This window comes from Manis javanica, chromosome 15, assembly GCF_040802235.1.
Source record: "Manis javanica isolate MJ-LG chromosome 15, MJ_LKY, whole genome shotgun sequence".
NCBI lineage: Eukaryota > Metazoa > Chordata > Mammalia > Pholidota > Manidae > Manis > Manis javanica.
Window position 1 is genome coordinate 50,831,748 of NC_133170.1, and position 14,004 is coordinate 50,845,751.

The 14,004-nt window shown below is 49.3% G+C and overlaps 1 protein-coding gene across 2 annotated transcripts; it reads right to left on the bottom strand.

The window, feature by feature from the left end:
• Window positions 1-216: 216 nt before the first annotated feature.
• EOMES (eomesodermin) lies at window positions 217-6,818 on the bottom strand. Of its 2 annotated transcripts, none has more exons than XM_037008599.2 (6): window positions 5,545-6,818; window positions 4,348-4,502; window positions 3,585-3,706; window positions 2,983-3,141; window positions 2,838-2,899; window positions 217-2,020 (listed from the first exon to the last, which is right to left on the bottom strand). In XM_037008599.2, exons 1-6 carry the CDS (start codon window positions 6,426-6,428, stop codon window positions 1,339-1,341), a joined length of 2,064 nt encoding a protein of 687 aa, XP_036864494.2. In that variant the 5' UTR covers window positions 6,429-6,818; the 3' UTR covers window positions 217-1,338. The 2 variants fall into 2 exon arrangements, with proteins under 2 accessions (XP_036864494.2, XP_036864493.2); XM_037008598.2 differs by having other exon boundaries at window positions 217-2,077.
• Window positions 6,819-14,004: the final 7,186 nt, after the last annotated feature.

Here is a 14,004-nt window from a genome sequence, read left to right on the forward strand (position 1 = left end):
GAACTAACCCCATTCACCTTCAAGTAAAAAGAAGACAAACAAAAGCATCCCCACCCCCTCATGATTAGTGTCCACTTAGAAATTCTAGAGCCTTAAAAGAGGGGGTCGGGAGTGCGATTGGAGGCAGTGGTCACGATGAAGGGTGGAGGAGGAATAAGAACAAGATCTTTAAAACAAAGATTAAAACCCATAGTACAGAAGACAGAGCTATGCCTGTTCCCTTAATGAACCACATTTATTAAAAATGATTAAGACTCTACATAAAAATCCGTATCTCTAAAAAGCTTCTAGGAGCTGTGGCATCAGGGTTAGTTTCTTCACATTACCAAGTTGAGTAGTGGGGGTGGGGCAGGAAGAGGGGGAAATAGGAGTTTTCTTAAACACATTTCAAGTTAGTACAGAGTAGGTGAATACATTCTGAACTATCTAAGAAGTAAACAGAATATTCCCAAATATCCTGGGGATGATGGGAGAAACTATCCCGCAGCTCCTGCAGCTGTTGTCAGGTGATTTGCAAATTCTTTACAAAGCCAAAGCACCGATTTTACATACTCTCAGACACCTAGGCAGACTATTTGTACAATATATGCCACATGATTCTACAGTTTATCTAAGCACACACAACTGTACCCTTGAAAACTCTGTTTTGTTTTTTGGTGACTCCCTCCCACGCCCTCTCCTGAGTCCTGTGAGCACCCCAGCACACAGCGGAGGCCTAGCAAGTGAGGTGATCCTGAACTAGGGGCAAACATGGCTTGTTTCAAAAGTCTGGGAGGAATCCAAGTCAGGTAAAGCCATTACCTTCACACAAGTTTCTCTTGCCTCCCAGGCCTAATGTCTTTTGTCCCTAGGAGAAGGTAACAGCAAATAGTTCCCTGTTGAAGCTTAAGCCCCAGCCCTTCTCTTCCAGAGCAAAATACCTTACCACTCTGGGTTTCTATTTGCTAACAGATTTACAAATAGAAAAGAGAACCAAAGCTTTCAACTCATTTGATAAGAGCCTGGGTACTCAATCTTCCCAGCCCTATGCTCGGAATGTTTTGTATCTCCAATAAATAAATCCAGACCCTTCAATAACCTTAACATTTTTAAACACTTTCAAGTCCTCCATTAACTTTATTTAAAAAAGAAAAAAAATTGATGGGCTCGTTTCAGCTACCTGCAGCAATCAAAAAGCTTTGGCACCTTCTTTTAGGGAATTGCACAAAACAGGATGCATCAAGGTGGAAGGCAAACATCTTTTTGGCAACCTAGGCAAAGAAGACAACAACAACAACAAAAAACCACCAAGTCCGTCTGCAAAAAGTTAGCTCATTTTTACGAGGTTAAAATAACTCGTTAGGGGGTTGTGTAAAAAGCATAATAACCCCCCATGCCTTTCGAGGTGTCTTTGCTGTACTCTTCAGCATTAATGTCCTCACACTTGATGGAAGGAGAATTTTCATTACTAGAGTTGCTAGGAGAGAGCCGCCTTCTCTTACAAGCACTGGTGTATACCCCCGAATCATTGGAATCGAGAGACTTGATGGAAGGGGGTGTTTCTATCCAAGAAGAGCTGATTTCTTCTTTGACTTTCTCCTTAGAGAGCTGATCTTCAGAGAACACAGGGGGGCTTGTTCTGGAGGTCCATGGGAGTCCAGCTGCCATCTTCCTCTGATAAGAACCTCGACCGCCCCACCCTGCCATTGCAGGGAAAGTTGGGTCAGGATAGTACCCCAGGGCGTGGGATGTCTGGAGGGGCAAGGATTTAATACCATATGGGAGCAGGGTGCTGGGAGTATATTCAGACTCATAGGAACCGATGTCTAGTTTGTTGGTCCCAGGTTGCTGGACAGGCGTGACAAGCCACCGCTGGGGAGGATTGGCCACCTCTTCGCTCTGTTGGGGTGAAAGGAGGCCGTTGGTCTGTGGCACGGTTCTCTCGCCATTATAATATCGGGCTTGAGGTAAAGTGTTGACAAAGGGCTCCGGGAAGAAGGACTGAACTCCGTACCGACCTCCAGGGACAATCTGATGGGATCTAGGAGAATCCGTGGGAGATGGAGTTAACCTGTCATTTTCTGAAGCGGTGTACATGCTACAATATAAAGAGAAACACTTAAAAAAAAAACCCTACTGTTGTCCCCAAACAAACCTCCTCCCAGAGATGAAAAGGGTTTGCGTACTAGGCTCTGTCCTGGGAGCACTGGCCTGTAGGAATGGAGGGACAGCAGTAGGAGATGCATGTGCCCATTTCAGCTGGACTCTCAGCTCATCAGGAAAAATCTCCCACCAGGAAACAAAAGGTTTCCTCTAAGGCATTTAACTATAGGAAATCCACCTTTGCAAATCCTGGAACTTGAAGAACTCAGAGCAACTCTCCCTTGACTGTGATGTAAGGAATGCAGGCTGGGGTGTTAGAATCCCAAATTTAAAAGGCATTTGCAGGGTTCTGTTGTTTGATGTTGTGAAAATGCCATCCTCTTAGTTTCAGGTTTTTCTTATGTAAAAACAAATATAGATGGGGAGCAATGTTACCTGCTCCTGAGAGGATAAAAAAGTTGTATCAATTGAAAAGGAAGGTATATAAATGCAGATTATGAAAATTTCAAATCTCCACTCAAATGTTAAAAAAAACTCCTCATTTTTAAGTCCTTAACATTTCTATAGAAACTAACAAAACCCTTCTGTGAAAATTCTAAAGCAAGATTAGTCAAGGCAAAAAATATGCAAAAACAAAAATAGGTAAAAATCCCAAACTTGAAAGCTCTTCCAAAAATGTCTTCCCAAGGAAGTGTCTGATTATGTATGTCCTGTTTGAAGATGACCATGCAAATAGGAATAAAACCTGCACTTACGAATCATAGTTGTCCCTGAAGCCTTTTGCAAAGGGGTTATGATCAATCTTGAGTTGAGTTATCTAGAGAGGGGAGAAAAATAGTTGTTGAGTGCTTTATCACACAGGATAGCTTTAGAGATTCGTGGGATGTCTAAGACACTCACATCTGTGTTTTGGTAGGCAGTCACTGCAATGAACTGAGTTTCTGAGAAGGTAAAAGTCTGAGTCTTCGACGGCTCATTCAAATCCTCCACACCATCCTCTGTAACTTCAACAATGTGCAGCCGTGGTTGGTACTTGTGTAAAGACTGTAAGACTATCATCTGGAAATGGTACAAAAAGAGTTGCCAAATCTAAAATGTCTCTTAGAAGCAAGACAAAAGTCAGTTTTAACAAATTATATATTTTGGGATGGGACTGTTTCTTGCTTCTCACAAAAACCTTTTACTAGTGCCATTTTTAAAGCTCTTGTCATTTCCATTTTTGAAACTGAAAACATAGCTGGGTATACGTGTACAACAAATGCTCTTTCCTTTTGCTTTCCTAAGTCCCCAAAAGATATCTGTCTTTCGGTTCCCAACAGTCAGTCAGTTCACTGTTAATGAAATCCAGTAAGAAAGTGACAATGAGGAAGGTCAAAAGAAAAGTTAGAAATAGGTGAGCAAGCAGGTGACAACTGTAAATAATATGAATACAGTGAAGAGGATGGAAACTCATCAGAAAGGAGATCTCTAGCCAGAAGACACCCCCTCCTCGGCCACACTACCTGGGTGTTGTTGTTATTTGCGCCTTTGTTATTGGTGAGCTTTAATTTCCCAAAGGATATCTCCTGTCTCATCCAGTGGGAACCGGTATTAGGAGACTCAGGATGAACATACATTTTGTTGCCTAAGAGAAAATGAAACAAAACACAAAACCCAACATGTGGAACTGCTTACAAATGGAGGTGGAGGAGGATGTCTGTTACCTATGGGCAAGATTTAAGAGGAGATTTAACAGCACAAATCTCCCAAAGGCTGGCTACCTAAGAAGACCAGGGGAGATCAAACACACGCCATTGACATCCCTCCCAGGGCCCTTCTGTGTCCAGCCTTCCTTGGACAAGGAACTCAATACTACTTCAACATATGAAGATGGAGTCAACAGGAGATGCCTCTTGAAAGTCAGTTTGGGGCCTTCTGAAGCTTGAAGGGTGGCTGGAGTTTTGAAAGGCAGACTCAACCTTTGTGGGGGGTGCTTTCTCAAGTAAGATTTAGAAAACAAGGAGCTTTTGCCACCTGTGGGTCCTCAAACATAAAGATTGGTGGGGGCGGGGGTGGGGTGGAGTAGGGTCTCAGTTAAAGTTGTCTGCATTGGTAGTTAAGAAATCTGACTTAGCAATTCTTGGCCTCAAACAGTCAACACAAAGAGACTCCCACCAACACCTCTAGGCCCCAGAGGGGGGTGGGAAAAGTGCCAGATCTGAATATGAGTTGTCTTGAGAAAAGCTTCCCGCCCGCTCCTCCCTGCCCGGCCTCCTCTCTCCTCACCCTGCATGTTATTGTCGGCTTTGCCGCAGGTCACCCACTTGCCCCCCTGGAAGCGCCAATGGTTGGGGTCCGCCAGCACCACCTCTACGAACACATTGTAGTGGGCGGTGGGATTGAGTCCGTTTATGTTGAAGCTCAAGAAAGGAAACATGCGCCTGTGCAAGGGAACAGAACCAGGATAAGCGATTTCAAGCAGGATGCCTGAAAGCAGGCCCATCGTCAGCCAGGTTTGCGGACACTTGGGCGTAGGGTTGGAGAACGACATTTAGAAGTTCACAGTTGAACAAAGTGCCCCGTACGATGTAAAATGTTTTGAGTCGGTAATCCTTGGAACATCTGTTTTCCTGAGTAATTTGCCCCAGAGTCAGTATTTCCCAAACTCACATGTTTCTGGGCCCTCTCCCACTCAAATACTCGGCCCTTCCGATGCCCATTATTATTTTTTCTTCCAGTATGCTTAAAAATCATTACTTTTTATACATAGAAGTAACAGGGCACAAGATGAAATTGTTCTTGTCAAAAGAATAAAATTAAATTTTACTGGTAAGGCACCTAAGTCTCCTCTGAGCGCCCCTCTCCTAGCACCCACTCTGCGCTTTCCGCCGAAGGAACCACTGTTGGCAGTTGGATGTGCATTAGAACTTCATCGCACCCCAGCGCCAGCCTGATCTGGCTCCAAGGCCTGCCTAACCAACTCCCCGGACTGACCCTCCGATGCCGGCGTTCGGGTCCTCACACCTGTAACCCGGAGGCACCCCACGGAGCCCCTGGCGCCTAAAACTGCGGGAGCCCATCCTCTGCCCTCAGGGCGCCAACCCTTGAGCCTTCCCCCATCCGCGGCTCCTCGCTGGCAAGCAGGTACCAGCGTACGACAAGCGGGCGGATCTAGTAAATACGTCTTTGCGGACAAACCCCAATCTCCCTTTTCGTCTCCTCCAGGTCTGTCCAGGTGAGGGTGAAGGGAGGGGACGTGGGAAGCCGCCTAGCATTAGCACTTTGCCCAAACCGTCCGTGCGCGGACTGGGAGGGACTCCAGCTCAGAGATACGGGTCTACACTTGGCTGCGCGCGGAAAAACACTCTCCATGCAAAGCGCGGAAACAGGGGGCAAACAGCTTGTTCACCCAGTCTTCCCCAGGACCACACATGCACTTTTCACCCCGCGCCCCGTGACACCCCCGCCCCGCGCTGCGCTCACCTGCCCTGTTTCGTAATGATCATCTCGGTTTGGTGGCGGTGGAATTTGAGCCACAGAGGACGGTTGCACAAGTAGACGTGGGCACGGAAGCCGGAACCAGGAACCCCCAAGCCCCCCAGTCCTCCGCAAGAGCCCGCGGCTGCTGCCCCAGGGTACGGCCCATAGAGCGGAGCCCCCTGGCTGTACTGATAGGCGCCTGGGCCGCCTCCCCCACCGCCGCTGCCGCCTGCACCACTGCTCGCCCCAGCTCCCGGGCCGAACTGCGCCCTCCCGGGTGGGCACACAGCCGCGGGGAAGCCGCCGGGGGGCAGCATGGAGCCGTAGGGGTAGCGTGCTCCATTGGGAGCCGGGTACACAGATCCGTGGGGCGCCGCGGCCGCCGACTGGTACGGGAAGAGCGAGCACGGTGCGGCCAGCTCGGAGCCCTGAGGCCCCGGGGACTGGAGATAGTAGCGCTCCGAGCTCAGGCTGTCCATGGAGTAGCGCGCCGTGGCGGCGGCGGCGGCGGCGGCGGCGGCCGCTGCCGCAGCAGCGGCGGAGGGCAGCTCCTCCTCCCCGCAGGGGGAGCCCTTGCGGCCGTCCGGGGGCCCTTGCTTGGCCACCGCCGCAGCGCTGGGAAAGGCGTCCCCGGCGTCGGCGTCACTGAGCATGGCCGTGGGGCCCCCCGCGCTGGAGGCCGCGGGTTCTCCGCTGCCTGCCTCGCACGAGAGACTGCCTGAGAACTTCTTGGGCGCTTTGTCTAAGTCCAGCCTCTGAGGCGAGGGGGCCGCCCCGGGGACGTGGCCGGCGCTCCCACCGCCGCCGCCTCGCGCACTCTCCAGCGGGTAGAAGTGTGCGCCTGGCAGGTTCACTGAGCTCACCAGGAGCTGCTCGCCTAACTGCATGCTTTGCAGAGCGCAGACGGCAGCTGGTGGCTTCCTCTCCTCCCGCGGCCTGATTATAAAGGCAGGATGGGGGAGCCAGCGCCCTCTTCCGAGGGGAAGGTAACTTCCCCTTCCTCCCGTGCCGGGGCTACCCACCTGGCCACACGCGGGTGGCTAAGGTGCGCACCCAAGCTCCCTGAACCCAGCGTCCTTCCTGCAAGAAGAGCGCTGTGAGCTGAAGGCAGGAGGTGGAAACTGACCAAGAAGAATTCTCCCTGTCCTTTCCGGTCCTTGTGTCTCTGGACCCCCACCCTCCTTCCACACTCACACCCAGGAAGAGGAGGACTTAGATCTCAGTCCGAATCCACCCACCAGCGCCAGCCTTTCTGTCCTCGACTGCCAAACTATCGGTCAAGTTGACCACTTGAAAACTTGCAGGCTGTCATTGACAGCTTTATATATGTGCGGCCAGGGAGGGGCTTCGCGGCCCTGCAGGTCCTGGACCTTCCTATTGGCTGATGGAGGTGACACTAATTCAATTAGGCATTTACTAATTGGATCAAGTCGCCTGCGACTTTCTTTTCCTTTAGTCTGATTTTTTTTTTTATTCCTTCCTGCTGTGAGAATCACTCCTGGGTCTGTATTTCCCTAGAGTTTGGGAGACAGTATTTGGGGTCTCCATAGCGGAGTCCACCTTGGTCACAGAAGACGCGTCAGCGCTCTGAGCATGGGACCCCGGGGTAGGAGCAGTTTTTGGAGGCGGGGAGGGGAGAAAGGCTCTGCAAGGCACGGTCCCTGAAGGTGGGGATCCTGAGCGAGGTGGAGAGAGGCTCAGGCGAAGTCTCTTTCCTCATCAGGGACTGTAACTTCAGGCACACGTTCCTCCCGAAGGGGGAGGACTCCCTGGCCTTCAGCACACAGGAACCACTTTTCTCGGTCCTGCGCTTTCGGTCCCACGCTTTTACCCCCTGAAAAGGGTCTGTGGAGAGGAATCTTGCGCTAGGCTTTTAGGATCCGAGGACCGCACGAGCACATTGCCCTTCTTGAGGACCGAAGCCCTCAGTGTATGAATCAGAAGCCCCTACGGGGTGGAATACAGGGCCAACCCTCCAACAAGCCTGCTTTTAGGAGGCAACCACTTGTACTCCCCACAATTAAAAAACCTCTCCCCTCGGCTTCCCTGAGTCCCGGTCCCCACAGTCTCTCACATCTTCAGTGGGTCCTGACACCGGGAAACAAAGGTCCCCCAGCCGCTGGCGGTTAAGATTTCCCTGGGCCTCTCCTCTGCGGCGCAACACAGAAGGTAGAATAATTAGTGAAATAATCAGTTTGATATTGCATTAAGCCCTTTGGCCCCAGCTGCCTATTTCTTCCCTGCGTTTCCGCAGACAGTAGTCAAGAGTGCTGCCGTCATATTTTATTGTTTGTTATTACAGAAAAGGGGGCACGTTTCGTTGCGGATAAGGAGAAGCCTGAATATTCGCTGTTAATAAGCAATTACAGACGAAGCTTGTAATCTCTCCGGGAGCGCATTTTCCGGCTGAGATGTTGGGACTCTGCTTCCCCAACCGAACGCGATCACACGGGAAACTCTTCGCCCCCAGCAGATGAGGCGGCCGCGGGATTTGTGGCGCACACGCCGATGCACAGCCGGCTCGAAGCTTTCCAACCTAGGTTCAAAACACAGCAGCACGCACACCCGCGCATCTGGCTTAGAGAGCGAGGCGGTCCTTAATGCCCTCAGAAGCTACAGGGCGTTGCCAGTTTTTCGCGGTGGTGGAAACCGGGAGCGCGTGGAGGTCTTCAGGGTCAAGGCTCAGCCGGAGGGCAGGCAGCTAATTAAGCCAGAGGGCCTGCCGGGGGCCGCTGAGGTCCCGGGCGGAGCAGACCTCTGCAAAGCCGTCTCAGAGCGCGCTCAGCCCAGGGCCCCTGGCATTTAACTCCACTAGTTTGGTTCAGGGATGGCACGGCTCTCTGTTCTAGTCACCGCAGCGTCCACTCCCACCTCCCGGCTTGTGTTTTATTTTGACCCAGGGAAGTCTTGCAGAATTCAATTTTTCAAGTACTTTGTGCTTTTTGATGACTTCGTGATTTGCAAAGTGGAGATCCCGTGAGGGGGAGGCGAGAGCAAGGAAAGTAAGGGACGGCGCTTCTTGGACAGCTTGGAGACTCATTCCCGAGCTAAGGGATCCTGGTTACGACTAGTGGGGTCCTCCAGATTAGCCTTGACCTGATTGCAGGATATTTGAGGACAAAGTAGGGATGAGACCCAATCTCACATTATTTGGGGATAGGGTGGCTGGGGTAGATGGCAAATTTGCGGGTTTTCATAGCAAGAACGCGGGTCTGGGTGTCCCTTCATAAAGCTTTCGGGGCGGCCAGGGAAGCGCTTTGCCTGGCAAAGTGCCATCGCAGGCAACAGGCATCGTTCCGACCCACTCTGGCGCAAATAACGAGGGCCAGCTGTCCCCCGCTCCACATCAGAGAGGGCTGATTTTATGCCAGCCCCAGAGCAAGCTCTTGAAAACGCGTGGTTTCATTCTGAGAGCAACTAATTATTAAATATATGCGTGGTATGTGTAATCAGGATTAGTGTTGATTCTTGGGGCAGGGAATTGGAGTTAACATCTCCCCACCAACCCAATATATCTATTATTCTACCCAAACTTCAACACATTTTAAAGACAGAGAAACAAAGAGAGATTCCAAGAGAATCCAAATTCAGGCTCCACAAAACTGTTCTGGGACCTAGACATTTTGGGACATGGAAAACACTAGATAACTTGTATTACATTTATAAATATATATACATATATATTACAAATTCCTTTTTAGAATCTAATGAAAAGTAGTGTTCAATAAAAGATGATATTTTTTTTCTGACTGCATGAAGAAATCTCATGTAATCGTTCTTCTGTATTAATTAACCAATTACATTATTACTATCATCACATATGGAATATAGTGGTTTAAGTGCCTGGAGTTTTAGAAAAGCAAATCTGTGGTGTCCTACTTGGAATGGATTTAACTTTTGCTGGCTCACATGTACTTATAACCAGGGAAAGAGACATCAACGTTATTTTCACGTGTCCCAGCCGCTCTTTAAAATCCAAGCACTCTTTTCCACAAGTAGGAGCAGAAAAGAAAGCTACGGCAGTGGCTGCAGTGAACATGTCAGGCAGCACCCTCCTTAGATTGGGTGGGCAAATAACAGCCTTCCAGGCTGTTTGCTGTTTGATTTCAATTACACCCCAAGCTTCATGAAATCCAAATGAGACATTTATTGAAAGGTGCCTGGTTTTATATGGCTCAACTGACAGTGGATTGGACTACCTTGAACAAAAACATCAACACTGGGGGGGAAACGTGGAGTCCTTGTGGAGCCCCAGACCAAAATGCCTGCTGGATTAACTCAAATCTTGCGCCTTGCAGCCTGAGATGGAGCAAGCAGGACCTTTTGAAGGCTGCAGGGAAGTCAAGGCCGAGCCTGTGTGTGAACTCATTAAAGGTGTTATGCTCTATTGTCTTAAGCACTAATAGCAACTTCATGCCACCCTCTCGTCCTGATCACACAAAGTTATTGCCAACCTGGCCAGGTGACCTCAATCCCTTTCTCCCCCTTAAAGGTAACCACTATCAGCGCACTCATATAAAAGCAACACTGAGAAGCATTTGACTGTAATAGCACTATTACAGATGAAATACATATACACAGGTATTATAAGTTACAGGGCAGAGTACAGATGAATGAGATGATATATGGCTTACTCCCCCTCCCTCCCCGTCGCCCTCCACACACAACCAAGGGGGCCCATATAAATGTCCCAATAAATTCTATTATTTTCACCCCCCACTAAAAATGTGTTATCAAAACACTGTCCGTGTTATTCAAACACTTTGTAAATTCTGAGCAGACTTACTGCCGGTTCTCCTTTTAACCCTACGAAAACATTCCAACATTAACCGGTCACCAGCGCTCCGCCTGGACTCTGGGAAAACGTCAATGGGTTTTTTGTGGTGAGTTGGTTCTTTTACTATTTATCTATGGCCTTTTCTTTGTTGATGTTACATTTTATTTTACCATCTCAGGTTCACTCTTTGGCCCTTTGTTCTCCAAGGGCCAGATCTACCACCTCCTAGCTGTGCTTTCTGAAGGGGGAGGGAGCTTTGAGCACGTAAGGTTGTTCATGCTTCACTTTTTTTTTTTTTAAAGAAAATGTCCCAAAAGATAAAACATTTTAGCAAGGAAAAGTAGTGTTGATTCTGCTGACAGTAGCAAGATACTACCACCAACGCAGTTTCACTTTTATAGGAATTTATGTTTCCTCATGATGATGAAATAAGCTGATCACTTGTTTGAAAAACAATCACCAGGTCCACAGATGTGTGGGGCAAAGCGTTATATTAAACCCACTGTATTTTTTTTCAAACAAAAATGACCAGTTTAAAATGTTAGCTATCAATCTTTGTATATTTAGATTGCTAAGTGCAATTGTAGTTCACTGTTAAAATGTGAGCAGGTCAGGGTAATCCTGGAATGAAAGTAAATCAAAACACCAAAAGTTGCTTGTCACAAAAAATAAATGATCCTTTCTTAAATAGTGAATCAAGAATATTTTTTCTAAAGTATTTTTTTCAATTGCAAATGAATTCCTGGATTTAACTGCTATTTTATCATATTTATAGAAGTATACAGATTCACATAAATAACAAGAAAAGCCACATGAGGCAAAGTAAGTAAAGTAAAAGGCTCTCAAAAGTAAATTATGGGAATGTTCGGCTAATTATTGTTACGTTAAAATAAGAAAGAGTTATACAGGGCTCCACCTGTCTTGCTTACTTTTACATTTTGAAAGGCCTGGCACTTAGTAGGTCTCACTTGTTAATTGAAAGAAAAAGGTTACTAAATGTGTAAACCCAGAACAGTTAAAATAGCTCAGGGACAGTGTCAGGTCTCAGGCTGTGTAACCATGAAAACTAAAGTGAAAATGCTTTTTTCTCCTAACAGGAAAAGAAAACACAGTTCTTCCTAAATTAATGGACCTGGCAATTTAGACTTTTAGGATTTAAAAAGTCTTTTTGCTAGACCTTTTCTAACCCAAAGTTCTTACTTTACTGCATAGCTTTTCTTGTGTATTTCAATGCTGACATTCTTCCACAGGAAAATAGAAAAGTTCCTGGTGGAATTGCTGTACAGCTGTTAATGAGAGCCACTGCCTCCTAGCCAAGGAGGAATATTATCCTGAACATAATCTCTTGCACATCACTAACAGAATTGGCAGCACCTATGGAAATTAATCATTCAACAGTAGGCATCTGTATGATCCAGGTGCAGCAGTATGTCTACACAACAGGTGGGCAGAATCCATTCCTGTTGACCAAGGCTTCAATATGACAGCAGCAGCTGGACTCTGCATCCAAGCCCTGTGTGACAAGTGGGGAGAGGGGAAGTCTGGCTTGGGGAGTTACTCAGCAAAAAGTATTAAGCCTCTAACATAACCAGGGGAGAAAGAGTCGGAGGGAAGGAGGAAGAAGGAAGGACTACAGGATAGAGCAACCAGAGATCATTCCTTAAACTTCTCTCTTCTCAGACACCTGTGACAGAAGCGGAAGATTGGATGCAGAATTCTGTGTATCTGTGGCTCTACCTTTCCCTAACTTTGTGAGTCTGGGCAAGGTCCTTAATCGCTGTCCCCAATTCCCAGTTTTAATAATAGCCTACAGAATGTAAAGCAGTTCGAACAGCACCTGGCCCAGAGGCAGGTCTAAAGCTTTCCTATTACTCCCCTTCACACTTAACAACCAGCTCACTTTTTAGCCTTTCTCACTATTGGGGGTAAATGAGGATGCATCAACCTCAGACTTTCTCCTCCAGAGATTCCCAGTCTGATGGGGGGAGGGAGGCCAGGAGCAAACAGGCCAAAGGCCCTGTGAACAAGAGGTAGGAAGCCGGAATGAGTCCGTCAAAACCTGAGAGGAGTGTCCCCAGTTGGTGTATCAGCCTCTATTTCCCTAGAACCGGGGGACATCTACGGCCTCCCCGCGAGCGCCGCTGGAGAGGCGCACTTCAAAGGCAGGCGCGCGGGCTCCCGGCCCGGTGCGCCTTCCGCCCCCTCCAGGCCCACATTAGCATTCTGTTTTTCCCAGGCTTCCCCGCCCTCCTGTCCCCCGCCGGGATTTTGCCGTTCCGGCCTATTACTTGTCAAAGAAAGAAAATAAGGTATTTAGCTCAGGTTTTGTTCTCCGCCTACTTGGTTAAACGCCCGAGCACGACAGAGTTCAGTGAATAATCGGAAGCCTCCCGCTGGGCGCGCTCTCCAGGACAAGGCACCCCAAACCGGGGGTCCCCGAAAAGGGCGCCATCCGGATCCACCGTTAGGTGCCTCGCGGCCCAGCGGCGCCACCTGCAGTTGCGAGGACAGAGGCTGAGCAAGACCAGCCCGGCGGGCTGCTGTCGAGGGAAGTCTGGGGGAGGTCCCGAGGCCAGGTGTGCCTGGGCTACTGAATCCCTCCTCCCACAGGTGATGGGGGTCCCCAGGAAAGGAGTTTTCAGGGGAAGCAAAGGGCAGTCGGGCCCATTCCTCCATCCTTTGGGGCTGACTTTTTCACCAATAGAGTTTATCTTCGAATCCACAGCCAAAGGAAGGAAAGGATCAAAGAAACTGCCGCTGACCATAGGCCACCCTCTCTGCTGTATCTGTAGGATTTTTTTAAATAAGCAGCACCTTAAATGTTATTAACATCCCATTTTAGAGAAGAGAACAGTGACGCTTGGAGAGGCGGAGGCCGTGGTCCAAAGGCACACTGCTGGAAACCGTAGTCGGCGAATTTGAATCCAGGCGCTCTGAGCTGCCGGGCCCCCGGGGCAGGGTTAAGGGTGTGTGGAGGGGGCGGCGTGCCGGTCATGGTTTTCTTTGCAGGGGAAGGAGTCAAAGTAGGCGCTGGAATGGGGATCCTGTGTGGCTTCGGAGGAGGCGAGTGAACCTTCGGAGGGGCAGCGCTGGGTGCCCATCTGCAACCGCCGAACCTTTAGAAAATCTCAGAGGAAGCTGGGTCCCGTTACTCCACCTCAAATCCCAACCCTGCGTCGCGGTTGGTCATCCTGCTTGGATAACCAACCTCAGCTAGGGTGGACCCTTCTCCACCAGAGAGAGCTGGGCAAGTCCTTGGCAGGCAATATCCCATTTAACCCTCCGTGCCGCCTCATAGAGGTAGATACTTTTATTATCCCCATTTGACAGAGAAGAAAACCGAGGCTGGAAGAGGTCAAGTACACTTGGTTGAGGTCACACAAAGTGTGTCACGTCCGGGCGGATGCAGAAGCTGGAAAGGAGGGGCTCTTTCCCTGGGACTCGGAAACCTTTAATAGAAAACTGGGGTGGCTCGGCTCAAGCTTTTATAGAGGGGCGATTGGCAGAGGGAGGGGCAGCGACGCTATGGCCAGTTCTTGACCCCGTGCTTTCTCAGTTTCGTCTCCTCCACCCGGTCCCAGGCGCAGGTCGCGGCCATCTTCGCGGAGCGCCCAGCCCCTCTTGCCTCTCCGGCAGGCGCTTGAAAGCGTCATGTTGCGGCCGCGCAGGGAGGCGAGACTGGCTCT